Source organism: Enhydra lutris, unplaced genomic scaffold, assembly GCF_002288905.1.
Source record: "Enhydra lutris kenyoni isolate GAN:26980312 unplaced genomic scaffold, ASM228890v2 scaffoldscaffold1, whole genome shotgun sequence".
NCBI classification, from domain to species: domain Eukaryota; kingdom Metazoa; phylum Chordata; class Mammalia; order Carnivora; family Mustelidae; genus Enhydra; species Enhydra lutris.
The window spans coordinates 56856172-56872311 of NW_019154085.1; the positions used below are offsets into that span (position 1 = coordinate 56856172).

Here is a 16140-nt window from a genome sequence, read left to right on the forward strand (position 1 = left end):
ATATAAACAATAATGAACAGTATATACATGTCAATTTTTCTTCACTGTCTTGAAATACAATTTAACTACACAAGTGATGCAGCAACATATATATATATATATATATTTATATATATATAAATGTACTTGTAACTCTATAGTAAAGTTTATTTTTGGTGCTTTTATAGCACATCAGTGTAAACAGTTTAACTTGGCTTTGTTTTATATTTTAAAACATTCCTTGTTGTATTTTCAAGATTTAAAGCAATTTTCTAGTTCTTCCTTTTCACAGAAAACGAAGATTCTGGATGTGGTTTAATCATAAATAATTCATAAAATTAAATACATTCACTAAAAAATAAACTACAAAGTAAAAAAATGAAAAATAGATATTTATTGAGAGGGAAAGGAGAACCATTTCCCACATTAGAGCTCTGGTGTTGAATATTCAGTGCGATTTGATATATTTTAATTGCTATTGCACTATAACACCCTTTCCTTTGAAAATTCTTTGGGTGTGCTTCCCTGTTCTACCTAAATTAGCTGATAAATCACACAAACCAATAACCAAGGGCCTTGGTTGTTGTAGGAGTGAAGCCTTTAAAAATGGTATCATTCTTCTGATACTTTTTTTTTTTTTGTGATACTTATTTTAAGGAAAAAAAAGTCATTATGTATGTGCCTTGCACATTTATGTAAATACAGTTCACATTGCTGGTCTCATTTGTCCTTGTTTAAAAGGAAAAAAAAAGATTATTATAACTTCAGCTCACTTTGAAAATATCTGTCCACTTTTTTTCAAAATACTTCCTCATACTGTGGCCAGCTCTGCCTATATCAGAATCATCTTCATTAAATGTTTCACAGTTGTCAAAAACAAGCCTGACATCTACAGCAAAGGTTTCAAGGTTTGGATATCTGAAAGAAAACACAAGATTTAGAGGTTGTTTTTATAGGGTGGCTTTGTTTTAAAAACAAACGAAGAGGTAATAAAAGGTAAAATGAAAAAATAAAACTGAAAGAAAAAAGATTAAGATAACTACATTTAAACTGATATAAAACATTATACTCTCTTACAGACTAACAGTAAAAAAATTGCATGTGTTCTGAACCATGCAGTATTTTAAAAGATTAAATGGAAAAAACACATCTCTCTGATGATCAAGATATATTTCAACTAATTAGCATTTTCCCCAAACCCAGTTTCCTGTTGTATACCTAGTGTGCTGTCCCAGGACTCATTCCACCTGGCTGGTTTATTAGTTCCTCTGACCAGTTGTGGTACCCTATCATCCACATTCAAAACTATTTAGTTACAGTGGAAATAATGGAAATGCTTTTTGTCCACCAAAAATGTTACACGTGTCCTGTAGCTTCTACATACATCCCAGGATATACTGCTATATTAATTCCTACCCATTTCCCATTTCCGTTCTTCTCTCTTCACATGTGCTCTTTCGCTTAAGCATTGGAGTATGATAATCCAAAACCGGCCCAAAAGAAAAAAAACAAAAACCCTCTATCCTTTTATCAGAGACAACATTATGAAAACCTGCCTTTCCATAAAAAGCACTGTGGCTTCAGTGCTTTTTTGGTGGGATAAGCCCAATCTTTGTCTGTAAAAACAGAGCAAAGAGAACAGAACTGTGAATGAATCTGCCTAAAGTCATTGGTAAAAGAGGAGTGGTTTCTTTCAAGCCGACCTAAGTGAAAACAATACATTTTGAAAGAGAGCTTTTAGAAATTTAAATAATTTAATTAATTCTAATGTATGGTTAGCTAACTACTAAAATAATTTATGTATTAGAAATACCCTTGAAGTACACTACACACTGAAACTCTGAGCCTTGGTAAAAGTGGAATTACTTTCTTGATGGGATACCTTGTATAGTCTTCCACTCCTTCTCACTTCCTTCTCCTATGTGCAATAATAAAATAACATTTCTCTATCTGTAATGAGCTCACAGAATTAATTCAGACCTTAGGTAACCTCACCCATTTTCCTGTTCTTCTGGGAATTATTATTTTTTAATGAGGGGAAATTCACATAACATAGAGTTACCCATTTTAAGGTGGACAATTCAGTGCCGTTTAGTGCATTCACAACATTTACTATTACCACCTCTATCTACTTGCAAAACATTGCCATTGCCCCAAAAGGAAACCCTATATCCATTAAGGAATTGCTTCTCATTCTTCCCTCTCCCATCCCTGGCAACCACTAATCGGTCTTTCTCTATGGATTTGCCTGTTCTGGAAGTTTGATATAAATGGAATCATACAGCAGGTGTGGGAATAAACTTTATAAAATATTTAAAAGTTACTTTGATAAATATTTATCTCTTTAGACTGGCCCTTACTACAAGAAAAAGTTAATGATTAATGCTAAGGAGACCAGAATCCAGGACAGAATTCTAGGTGAGATTCTAGGTGAAACAAACACTATTCTCACAGCTGATGGAATCCAGAAAGATTCATTAAAGCATCTACTTCCTCCCCTCTATTTGATAAATTCTAGTTTAAACATTTGAAATACTGTTTGTGAGTTCTGGTTCTAGCTTATTAGTTTGGGTTAAATCAAAGAACTTGAAGTTAGAGGAGCTTGAATCTACTAAATTTTGCTTCCCACAGAGCGGAAGTCACAAAAAGATTAAAGAGAACTGCTTCCCTCTCTCTGCTTGCCTCTGCTTTGGCTTCCTTCATTCACCAGGACTCATTCTCAAAATGGAACAACAGTGTTTGGTAATGTCTAAGCTCTGTGTTCATGTTTATTTTGGGGATTTTGAGGTTTAGGTTCATCCTCCGGCTAGGAGCTAGAGACATATGTGAAGCCTTTCTGTGTAAGTCTTTGTCCTGGCCATGTTGATTATAAAGTCCATTATGCTACCCACCTAAACATCTTATGTTTTAATAGAAAAAGCAAAAGAACTAATTCATATCTAGACAGGAGCTACTGCTTTTTGGATCACATTAGAATCAATAGTTTTAATGGTTTTAAATGTTTTCGAATTTGGGCAGGTCCCTTCTGCAATTTTTTAAAAAATAAAACAAAACAGACATAATCTTTTGAAACATGTGAGACAGACACTGATTGTTATGAGTTAAGTTCTACTCAACTCTTAGAAATTGAATGTAAATAAAGGAGCACAGTGATTTTCACCAAAAGAACATCCAGGAGGAACTAGATAACATACTGCATTATAAGGTAATTACAATAACAACAACAATGTAATTAAAATCTCTTTTATAGATACTCTTTGAATGCAAAGTTCCTTCATTCTTCGTATTTCTTTGTGACTTGGCCTGAAGTTATGGTCAGAGATTACATTAAGCTAAGCCAGTAATCAGGAGTAAGATGAGCTGAGGAGAAGGAAGAAGAGAACACATACTGCTCGCAGCACGTGGCCATTCCCATGTGGAAAGCTTTTGTGTGAGCTTATTTTGTAAGCGAATGGTCTCATTTTGGGGGCTCCAAAATGGGCCACTGTTCAGAACCAAGTAAACTCCATTAACAGCTGCTATTCTGATAGGAGTTTAATTTTACCTAACAAATATCAGTAACTGTGGCCAGGAAGTCACTTTGGTCTTCAGGTAGGATCACAAAGAGGATATGGTAGAGAGGAGAAAATAATAGTTTCCTTCCACACTTAATAAATACATTTTTAGGATTCTCCAGCAACCCATAAAACTTTTAACTTTTAATATTAAAAAATTAAATTTTAATTTAACATTTCCAATGACCTTTTATCTCTACATTGTAATGATCTGAAAAAATTACAGTCAGTTTTTGTTAAATCCACGTGAGATATTGTCAATATTCCACTGATATACAATATAAGCTCCAGCTTATGTTATTTACTTACTTTGGGAGGCTTCCCTCTTATTTTTCTTTACCTCTCAGGCTGGATTTGGTAGCCTTCCAATGTCAAAGGCAGCTTTATCATACTGCTATTTAATTGTTTAAACAATTTTAATGGACTTGTCTTCCATACCAGTCTATCTTAGCTAAACACAAAAGTACACACACATACCCTCTCCAAAGGCAGGTCCTTTAATTAATATATTTTTGGCCCACTAGAAGAGTACCCAGCACATATTAGGCATTCAATAATACTGAAGTGAAATTATTTACTTACTGTCCACTACTTAATTTCTCTCTAATTGTGGAAAAATCCATAGGCTTCTTAATAACTTTCTTATAACCAGGAACAAGTTTCAAGTTTACAGGAAGTAGAAAAGGCCAAGCATCTTCATGAGTTTCCATTTCAGTAAGGATCATACTTAAAAAAAAAAAAAAAAAAAAGTGTTTGAAATCAGTATCTGTGTTTTAGAAGTACCTATTTTTTTTAAAGATTTTATTTATTTATTTGACAGAGAGAGATCACAAGTAGGCAGAGAGGCAGGCAGAGAGAGAGGAGGAAGCAGGCTCCCTGCTGAGCAGAGAGCCCGATGCGGGGCTCGATCCCAGGATCCTGGGATCATGACCTGAGCCGAAGGCAGTGGCTTAACCCACTGAGCCACCCAGGCGCCCCTAGAAGTACCTATTTTTACTAAAAACTTAATTTTTATAATCTTTCAGGTAAAAACAATACAAGTTAATTGATTTAAAAAGATGAATTCATTTATTTATACTATAGACTTCACATTTTCCTATTTATATAAATTGTCAAAAAGTCACCTTCAATATAGTAGAAAGTTTCTAAACAAATAAAATGTTATAAATATATTGCTCATGCAAACTGAAATAATACCTGCAAAGAGCGAGGTCTTTGGAGTCATCTCTTTTAGGTTTCTTAACAGAAGTAAAACTTTCCTGTTTTGACAAGTTAACAGAAGTGTTTTCCTCCATTTTTCTTTTTTTCAGGTCTTTGTTTCCTCTTTTTAGTGAACTATTTGTAGATGCAGAGTCTTCATCTTCAGTATCCCCTGTTAAAGTTACTTTCTTGCCTTTTTTTGACTCATTAGTCTTTTTTCCTTTGACGTGAAGTTTTTTTATTTTTAGAGTTTGACCACTTGCCTTAATTTAAAAAAAAAAAGGAAATGAGGTATAGGAAAATAACCATCTACAGACTTCCTATTATTCTAAATTATGAAAGTCTGATAGGACAAACAAAAAGAATATTTTCTCTGATCTAGAAGGTTGATAATTTAATTTTTAAGAGAGATTAATTTGTTCTCCCACAACATAAGGTTAAAATCTAATAAAGCATGAAAATCTATCTTAAGAATTCCTAAAACTTGAAGATGCTGATCTCATGGTAATCCATCTTCAATACTACAGAATTTAGCAGTATCTTTTTAGTCACTAACCAAATGAGTTTAAAGGTACAAAAGGACTATCTTTTAGAACACAATTAAGAACAAAGTTGAAAATAAACAAAAATATAGAGCTTATTAATAAGACAATTGAAGAGGTAATTTAAAAACTGTCAAAACATGAAAAATAGATCACAAAGTGTCAAGAAAAAGTCCTTTTTAAGTGATTAAATCCACTGGATAAAGGAAAAAAACATTTGCTATAAAAAGAGTTCCACTAAATTGTGGTTCCCAGGTATGAACAAAGCAATGGTGAAAAATCAGTGAAAGATGTCTGTTTTTGAGGAAAACAATAAAGACATATTTAAAGGATATGAATTCTAGCTATGGCTCTGTCAGTAAATAGCTATGGATTTCATACAAAAATATCTGTGAGGCCCTATCTTATGTGTAAAATAAGAAAGATAAGCCACACAACTGGTAAGTTCAGTCTAGCTCTAAAGTTAGATGAAAAAAAACAAACAAACACCTCAATGTAGCCTTACTCAAGGTAACTACAACTTGCAGTCAGCGCACTGAAATAACAATGAGCCCTCCTCCCCCATTCAGAAATAGGGAAATAAGTCTGTACTTTGAGAGTTGAATGTTATAATAAATATAATAGATCATAGAAGAGAGATACGCATTTCCAGAATAGTGCTAACCCTCTTTTAAAAAATTTTTCTTCTTGGGGCACCTGGGTAGTGCAGTCAATTAAAAACCAGACTCTTGGTTTCAGCTAGCGTGGTGGTCTCCAGGTTGTGAGACTGAGCCCTGCCACTGGCTCCATGCCCTATACTGAGGCTGCAGGCTCAGCGTGGAGTCGGCCTAATACTCTCTCTGCCCCTCCCCACCGTGTACGTGTGCCTGTGTTGCTCTCTTTCTAAAGTAAATAAATACATCTTTAAAAAATTTTTTTCTTCTCTTATGCAGACTGTTAAAAAAATCAAACTGCAGTATCAGATATTCAGTCCAGCCACAATCTAAAGTTGGCTGTGTTATTTTTTTTTTAATTTTTCATTTTTTATTAACATACAATGTATTATTAGCCCTAGGGGTACAGGTCTGTGAATCGTCAGGCTTACACACTTCATAGCACTCACCATAGCACATACCCTCCCCAATGTCCATAACCCAACCACTCTCTCCCTACTCCTCTTCCCCCGACAACCCTCAGTTTGTTTTGTGAGATTAAGGGTCTCTTATGGTTTGTCTCCCTCCCGATCCCATCTTGTTTCATTTTTTCCTTCCTCACCCCCCAAACTCCCCACGTTGCCTCTCAAATTCCTCATATCAGGGAGATCATATGATAACTGTCTTTCTCTGATTGACTTATTTCGCTCAGCACAATACCCTCTAGTTCCATCCACATAGTTGCAAATGGCAAGATTTCATTTCTTTTGATGGCTGCATAGTGTTCATTGTATATATATACCACCTCTTCTTTATCCATTCATCTGTTGATGGACATCTAGGTTCTTTCCATAGTTTGGCTATTGTGGACATTGCTGCTACAAACATTCAGGTGCACGTGCCCCTTCAGATCACTACCTTTGTATCTTTAGGGTAAATACCCAGTAATGTGGTATTTGGAGGAATGTGGAAGAACCTCCATACTGTTTTCCAGAGTGGTTGCACCAGCATGCATTCCCACCAACAGTGTAGGTGTTGTCCCCCTTCTTCGCATCCTCGCTAGCATCTGTCGTTTCCTGACTTGTTAATGTTAGCCATTTTGACTGGTATGAGGTATCTCATTGTGGTTTTGATTTGTATTTCCCTGATTAAAGCTGGCTGTATTCTTGAAATAAATTTGGCTGAAAACATTTCTTTGGAGTATTTCATAATTTCTTCAAGGATTTCATGAACTTTTCTGGTAATATTTTTAAATAATTGCCCACAAGCAATTAAAATCACTATTATTTTTTTATTGGGAGGCTAAACATATAGTTAAGGAGGTATTTTAATTTCCTGAAATAATAAGGCAAACTGTAAATCTAATACCTTCCCTATATCATATCAAAGAATCACTCCCCCTTGTCACTAACTCAAATAATTAAAATGTTTTACTAAGTCTCTTTTCCATAGTTTATTAATTTTTACTCACTAATATTTGATACTCTGAGTTTTCATATTACACTAAACTTCTATCACTCTGAAGTCATAAAAAAGGAGAAAGAGAATGCTTAATATAATGAGGAAAAACTCCATTTAATGAAGACTAAATTAAATTAGATTGAATAATTATATTACTTAAAAAGAATAAAATTTCAGGGGTGCCTGGGTGGCTCAGTGGGTTAAAGCCTCTGCCTTCAGCTCAGGTCATGATCCCAGGGTCTGCTCTGCGGAGAGCCTGCTTCCTCCTCTCTCTCTGCCTGCCTCTCTGCCTACTTGTGATCTCTGTCAAGTAAATAAATAAAATCTTAAAAAAAAAAAAGAATAAAATTTCATGAATAAGAGGCCAAGGGACGCCTGGGTGGCTCAGTTGGTTAAGCAGCTGCCTTCGGCTCAGGTCATGATCCCAGCGTCCTGGGATCGAGTCCCACATCGGGCTCCTTGCTTGGCGGGGAGCCTGCTTCTCCCTCTGCCTCTGCCTGCCATTCTGTCTGCCTGTGCTTGCTCTCTCTCCCTCTCTCTCTGACAAATAAATAAAAAAAAAAATCTTTAAAAAAAAAAAAAATAAGAGGCCAAAACTTCTATTCCTTATGTGAGCTAAATTATTACTTGGGATCATTTTCTAACAAACTTACAACAACAGCAGGAAACATGAAATTTAAATTACAGAATCAAAAGAACTTTTAGTGTTTCAAAAAAACACCGAAGTTTATATATTTCTTTACTAAATAATGTTTATCAGCTTGTCTCATTACACTGTATACATACTCATACTGCTTTTTTTAAGACTTTATTTTTTAAGTAATCTCTATGTCCACTGTAGGGCTCAAACTCACAAACCCAAGATCAAGAGTCACATGCTCCACTGACTGAGCCAGCCAGACGCCCCCACATTCACATACTTGTAAAAGCAAGCTTTTTTTTTTTTCTTTTTAAGATTTTACCTATTTATCTGAGAGAGAAGGAGAGAAAGAGAGAGAGAGAAAACACAAGCAGGGTCTAGGGACAGAGGGAGAGAAAGAGAGACTGAAGCAGATTCCCTGCCAAGCAGGGAGCTAAATGCGGGGCTTGATCGCAGCACCTAGAGATCATGACCAGAGCTGAAGGCTCTGCTTAACTGCTTAACCGAATGAGCCACCCAGGCACCCCCAAATGCAAGTTTTTATACAGTTATTCTGTTACCTGATTTACTTTGTTCAGGCACAAGAGATACCCCAATCCCTACCCTTCTTCTCTATCCTCTTATAACCAAAATTCTAAAAGGATCTTCAGTATGTCTAAAGCAGAACCAGCAGATAACACATACAAGGGCACATTTCTGTTGTTTATATATTTATATATCAGAAGTTTGTGACTTGGTGGCTTACAGGCTGTAAACAGCCCACAGAATGTGTTGCTGTTTGGCTCACATAATACTTGTAAAAAGTCTTGAGTTTTTTGCCAACACTAAACATTTGGGAGGATATGCATAAAAATCCATAATCTTGAAATACTGGTAGATCCTGGAATGTCGGGCCCACATGTCTACATGACAACAACTGGCTGGAGTTGAGTAATGACTGTTATATTTAAATTCAGGCATAACTTTCCTATTTGCCACAGACCCAACTCTTCTGTGTTATTTGCCTGGCTTTTATAGGTATTGGAGTTTGAAACCTCACGTACATGTGTCTATGAAGATATATAAATATGTGTATGTGTAGATATATATATCTAGACATATGCATATGTCTTTTTGATTCTATGATCCAGTGAGATATATATAAAAACAAATACATCTATAAATTTAATAAATATAGATATAATAAACTGCATGTATATATAATGGCATGCACATACATATACACAGAGTAAAAATACTTACAATGATATATGCATAAATGGCCATTTGAGAGCAATATAGTATAAATACTTATAAAAACTGAATTAACTGAAGACAGTTTAAAAACATTACCTCTAAATGTTTAATATTTATTGCTATAAGAAACGTAATGCCCAATTCGCTACATTTAAAAACCAGAGAGCAGAGGCTTAGAAATCTGCACTACATAAAGCACTTGGATTAGATCATAGATCATACATCTCCTAGTCCACTCCTTGAATGACAGATAGCCAAAATTCTATTTTAAGCAAATTTACTGAAAATCAAACCTCCTATAGTCTACCTCCTATAGTCTGTTAATTGAGTAATTAACAAAGCATTAGAGGAAATTTCTATAACTTGATAGTTAAGGAGCTTAAAGATAATTTACGTACAACCAGTGAAAATTATTACTGAATTAGATATGACAAAATAATCAAGTAATGAAAAATTAAAAAGAGATTATTAGTGAATATAATGCCATGTGGGACCCTCTGCTATCTTACAAAATACAAATAGATTATAAAAATAAAAATTATAAAATATATTATAAATATAAATAAAATATAATAAAGTATTAAGATATACATGTCACAGAATTTTGAAGTCATAAAAATTCTCACACACATGACCATATTTAATCTTCAAAAATCTTTACAATTTAGGAACACCTGGTGATTCAGATGGTTGAGCGTCCAACTCTTGGTTTCAGTTCAGGTCATGATCTCAGGCTCATGGGATTGAGCCCTGAGTTGGGCTCCGTGCTTTGCCAGGAGCCTGCTGAGATTCTTTCCCTCCTCCCTTGGCCCTTCCTCTTCTTGCATGCACACGAGTGCCCTCTCTCTAATAAATAAATCAAATCTTTTTTATTTTTAAGATTTTATTTATTTATTTATTTGACAGGTAGAGATCACAAGTAGGCAGAGAGGCAGGCAGAGAGAGAGAAAGAGGAGGAAGCAGGCTCCCTGCTAAGCAGAGAGCCCAATGCGGGGCTTGATCCAAGGACCCTGAGATCATGACTCGAGCTGAAGGCAGAGGCTTTAACCCACTGAGCCACCCAGGCACCCCTAAATAAATAAAGTCTTAAAAAAAAACACACACAAAAAAAACCCCCCTAGGAATTAAATACTATCTCATTTTTACAGAAAACCCTGAAGCTAAGGAAGCTGCTCCAATGTTAAGAGATCAGAGAGGTAAGAAAAATCAGCAAAGGGACTGAAAAAGGGCAAAGGCAGGAAGACAAGACAACCAGGTAAGTATGGTATCCTAGAAGTCAAGTGGAAACAGGGTTTCAGGGAGAGGAAATGTTCCACTCTATCAAATAAACCTAATAGGTTAGATGAGGCCTAAGTACTGATCACTGAATTAAGCAATGTGGAAGTCATTTGTGGTCATGATAAGAGCAATTTTGGAGAATCCATGGAGGTGAAAATCTGACTGGAGTGAGTCCAGGAGTAATTTGGAGGAGAAAAATCAGAGAACTAGAACAGAAAACTTCCCACGAGTTCTTCTCTAAAGGGAAGGGAAGAAAGGGGGAGGTGAATCAAGGAAGAAGTGAGCCCAGAAGAGGGTTTTTGTTTATTTAGTTCTCTCACGATGGAAGGAGTAGGAGCATGTTAGTGGGCTGATGAGAAGAACCCAGGGGAGAAGGAAACACAGATGATGCTGAAAAAAGAACTCTTGGAATCACACTAAGAAGGTGAGAGGGGTGGGTTCTGAGGCATAAGTCTGGGAACTGAGTTTGTCAGAGCCACTAGCAGTTCATAGGAGGGAAGGTCGAGTATGTGAGCACAGACACAGGAAGGATGGTGCATGTGGTGGCAAATTCTTATAATATTTTCTTCTGGTGCCTTCTATTTTCACAGGGAAATGGGAGAAAGGTCATCAGCTGAGAATAAGGATGGAGACAGAGTTGGAGGTAAGTTATCAGGACCATAAAAGACCATCTTAATGCCTCAAATTTAAAGGGCTGGGTATTTTCTCCAACCACATTCAGATATAAAAGTATAGGTGCCGGGAAGTCAAGAGTTGGATTAATCAGAATGATGGTTTTCCCAAGTGAGAGAGAGAGGCAAAGGGGATAAAGGTGAATCCAAGGATTATGACAATGAAATGTTGACACACTACCAGCAAGGTTAGGAGAAAAGAGAGGACATGAAAGGCGAGAGGGACAGTGAGAAAGTTTTCAGATAAATGGACTAGAGTTCAAAGAATTGTTGGAGTTAGAGTGTGAAAGGGGGTAGACCAAAAGAAAAGAGGTAGTGAATAGATGGATATTTGGAATTTAGTTCATGGAGACATGGCAGTTACTGGTAATAATTAATGGTAGTTATTGGCCAAGAGATTAAACATGGAAGGGAGTGACTAACTTAGGAAACACCTAACAAAGACTCTGGCCCTCAACACATGCTGACCCTTTCACATTTCTTACTCTTTACTTTCTAATGCTATGATCATATTGCTTCTCTTTAATCAATCATTATGAGTGTCCACAGGTTTCTAATTTAAAAGTGACCAGAAAGTGACTTAAAACACATATGATTATTACCATTTGTCTAGCAATTTAACTCCTAGGTGTATACCCAAGATGAGTGAAAACATTTATTCATACAAAAACTTATGTATGAGTGTTTCTCAGCAGCATTATTCATAATACCCAAAATATGGAAACAACTCAAATGTCTATCAATGGAAGAATGGATAAACAAAATATGTTATATTGAAAGAATGGAATATCATTTGACTATAAAAAGGAAGGACTAATACATGCTAGAACATGAATGAACCTGGAAATATTGTGCTAGGTGAAAGAAGTCTAACACAAAAGGCAGCATATTGTATGATATGATTTATATGTAACAACTGGACTAGGTAAATCCATCGAGACAGAAAGTAGACTAATGGTTGTCAGAGGCTAAGGGGAGACAGGGAATGGGGAATGATAGATGATGGTACAAAGACTCTCTGCTGGGGTCGTGAAAAATTTGTTGTGGAATTTAATAGTGGTGATGGTTGTACAACTTTGGGAATATTGTAAAACCACTGAGTTGTACACTTTAAAAAGGGGATTTTTTTTTTTTTTAAGATTTTATTTATTTATTTGACAGACAGAGAGGCAGGCAGAGAGAGAGAGAGGGAAGCAGACTCCCCGCTGAGCAGAGAGCCCGATGCGGGGCTCGATCCCAGGACCCTGGGATCATGACCTGAGTCGAAGGCAGAGGCTTTAAACCACTGAGCCACCCAGGTGCCCCTAAAAAGGAGATTTTTATGGCCTGTGAATTACATCTTTTAAAAAATCCCCATATAGCTCTGCATTTTGATCTGGCAATTAAAAAGTTTAGTGTTAGCTCAGTCTCACCTTAGCAATGCAAGCTGGACAAAACCAGTCCCCATCTGGTATAGTGGTAATTTTGGGTCTGTGGCAGTATGTATGACAGCCTTTGTCACAGCCGTCACAAAGGAGAAGCAGTTCTTCATTATCTCCCTTTCGACAGATCTGGCAGTACTATAATATATGAGAAATCATTTAAAATTAGCTCGCTGCTGTGAAGAATAGTTATTGGGATATTAAACACACCGTAATTCCTAATTTATATTAGTAACAAACATTCCGCTTGCTAACAAATATACAGTAGCCATACACATCTATGTATCTCTCATTACACAGATATGGACCACATGACGGGGTGAGCAGTTCAATTGGGGAAAATGCACATTTCAGGTAGACTGCAAAGAACAAAGCTAGAGGTTGAATGCCTGCACACACTTCAGAAGCATGTACACATTAACATATGAAATCATTAACGTGACATTAGAGCACATAAAGCAATGAGTAGCTTTAATACATGGTGTTTTAATTTTTTAAGGTATTTCATCTTTTGCTTATCTTAGCATCCTCATGATATCCTGAGAAAGAAATAAGTAAGAGTTAGAGTAATTTTTAAGATCAAAATGAGGAAACTTGTATTAGTATCAAAATTATATATAATAGTAAAAAGATGACACTATATTTTGACTAAATTATCCATCTACTTTTTGAGATTGATTTAAAAAAAATGTCCAAACCAAAAAAACTTTGGAATTCAACCTAAATCAACCAAGTGTCACAAGTGCAGAAAATGAATCCTACAAAATGATTTCTAAGGAGAAAAAAAACTGGTAATAATAAATTAAATAAAAGAATTTAATTAGTCATAACTTATTTTGTAGAACTAAAAATAAAATTATTTCTTCTCTGTGAAAAAGTTTCTAATACCATTAAGAACTTTAAAATCTGTTAAGGAGATTCCCCTCCCTCCATGTATACATACTCTGCATAACCAGTTTCACAACAGGAAAGAAACAAAGTTAGAAAAGAAAAACTTTCAAGAAAGCTTTAAAAAAATGGTCGATACTAACCCTGTGTTGACATTTAGCTTATACTGCCACAGTAGAAAATGACTTGTAATCAATATTTTGAAAAAGCAAAACATTTAAACTATAAACCACTTACACTAATTGAAAGGTATATATTTATACACTTAAAAACAAAATAGCTTAACTTTTCAAACTTAATTGTTAAAACTTTCAATACAACATTAAATCTTAATCTGGGAAAGTCTAAAACAGTCTTATATAACTCAATATGTACATCAATGGCAGCTTAAAAATCTTATCAAAATGGTAGATACACACTATTCATCTTAAGTATCTATCAAGTGTATGTAATATACATAATACTAAAACTGTCATGTGTACTAAGAGCAAAAGCAGCAGAGTCTGCCATTCTAACAGTAAGTATTTTCTGATCATTCCTAATACCACATCACTAAGTACTTTAACATGATATTATTTCTCCAAATTTAAGTTATATCTTTAAAACTTCTATTGTAAAAATATTGAGAATTAACATTTAGAAGGTTATAATTAAATCCCTACGACAATAAAAGTTAAAATTAGTTTCATGAACAGTAAGTAAATTCTACTTTTTATAACAGATAACTAGAAATACTATAAAGTCTCTCTGACATCTCACATTTATGATTTAAGAGTAAAATTCTTTTCTGATACTTATTAAAAAAGGGCGACAAGTATCAAGCTTATAACACTTTCAAAGAGTCACAGCAACAGCTCGTAACATGTTAGAGCAAGTGTAGAGCATAAAACAGTGGATGTTGCCTATGTTTAACATTAACAACAATATAAAGCACACTGTGGGCAGAGAATTATCGGGAGGCAAATTAAGACAGCTCTTTCTTTCCATGATAAGCCTGGTCTCTGGCAAAGAGGGTATTTCTAAAGGCATTGAATACTTTAACATTCTATTAGGACTTGTTATGAGGATTATTTTAGGCACAATTACATTTCTAGTTAAAGGGTAAAAAGTGCTCATTAATCTTTGATTTCGAAACTATGCCTTCTTTTCAAGATAGTTTCATAGCAAATAATGTACTATTAAATATTAAAAAATGAAAATTGTAAGAGATGGAGTTAAATAGTGATGAATGTATATTAATAACATGAAAAAGACATGAATTTGTCAGAAATGAAATAAAGTTTTTGATTGCAGAAAGCAAGAATAGTAATATAAAGGCAGATTTTGGAACAAATTTTGGGTTTCTATATACAGGTTATAACAAAACTGACCCTGTCATGATGACTATTTTGGTGTATATGAGAACAAGAACTGTTCCAATTTCATTTTGATATAGAATTCTGTATCTTATGATCATTACAGTCTAATAATATCACCAAGTATATTTCTCCAAGGGAACTTTAAAACTGGTTTTAATCATAACTTTTAGAAGAAAAATTCTTTTTACCTGGTAAAAATGCTACCAGATGAACAGAACATACCTTCAATCTTTTTTTTTTTTTTTTAAAGATTTTATTTATTTATTTGACAGACAGAGATCACAAGTAGGCAGAGAGGCAGACAGAGAGAGAGGGGGAAGCAGGCTCTCCACCGAGCAGAGAGCCCGATGTGGGGCTCGATCCCAGGACCCTGAGATCATGACCTGAGCTGAAGGCAGAGGCTTTAACCCACTGAGCCACCCAGGCGCCCCCATACCTTCAATCTTATGGTAAATTGTAATGTGGATTGGAAAAGACCTAAATTTGAGCAGACTGTGAAAACTGCATGTTCATTATTCCATAGATATTTTATATGAAGAAGGGAAAAACCACAGAAGAAATCAAATTTATTTGTAAGAATGAGTAAGGCGTTGAGTAGTCTAAACTTAGAGGTAAAAATAAAGCAAAGAATATTTAAATTAAAAATATTTAAGGATCACTTCTTTTCTTTGGGGAATGACTATTTTAAGGAAAGGAATTTTACTCTTAGTCATTCATAAAAACAAATCTCAAATGTTTGGATTTTACAGCTAATCTGTAACTCAAAAGCAAATGTCAAAGTAATTCATAAAGGTTCACATATAATAAATATTTCTATATCTGATATATAAGAGGCAAGAGGGACATGAACATGATTTAAATGAGCATCTCTCTGGAAGATACATGGACTATAGCTTTTATTTTGAATACATAGTATTTGGTGTCTGGTACAAGGTAAAGGAACCTTCTACCTTTATATACACGATGATAACCACTTGAGCTTAAGCAAAGAAGGTGAAAAACCAGTTTTAATTGTTAGAATTAAAAAAAAAAACCTATTCTTCATGTCAGCTACTTCTGATGACATGCATGATTATCAAGTCCACAAACTAAGAGCTCTCTGCTTATTTTGTATTTACTCATCTAAGTATTTCTTAGCATTAAAAAAAAGAAATCTGAAAGAAATATAAAGACATTTTAAGAACGCAGTGAATGTCCGTAGCAGATAATGTTAGCAACTGAATGTTTACAGGAGTAAAAGGGTCTTCAAAATATTTAGGTGAACAACTATTATGTTAACA

The 16140-nt window shown here is 34.9% G+C and overlaps 1 protein-coding gene across 7 annotated transcripts in view; it reads right to left on the reverse strand.

Moving 5' to 3' along the window:
- Positions 1-373: 373 nt before the first annotated feature.
- The window catches only part of LOC111143279 (bromodomain adjacent to zinc finger domain 2B), a 313123-nt gene continuing 297356 nt past the window's right edge, over positions 374-16140 (reverse strand). For all 7 annotated transcript variants that reach the window (XM_022496948.1, XM_022496939.1, XM_022496956.1 and 4 more), the window contains 4 exons: positions 12606-12752; positions 4731-4996; positions 4116-4259; positions 374-897 (listed from right to left, as the gene is read on the reverse strand). In XM_022496948.1, coding sequence (XP_022352656.1) covers positions 744-897; positions 4116-4259; positions 4731-4996; positions 12606-12752 — 711 coding nt within the window. In that variant the 3' untranslated portion in view covers positions 374-743. The remainder of the gene's footprint in view (positions 898-4115; positions 4260-4730; positions 4997-12605; positions 12753-16140) is intronic.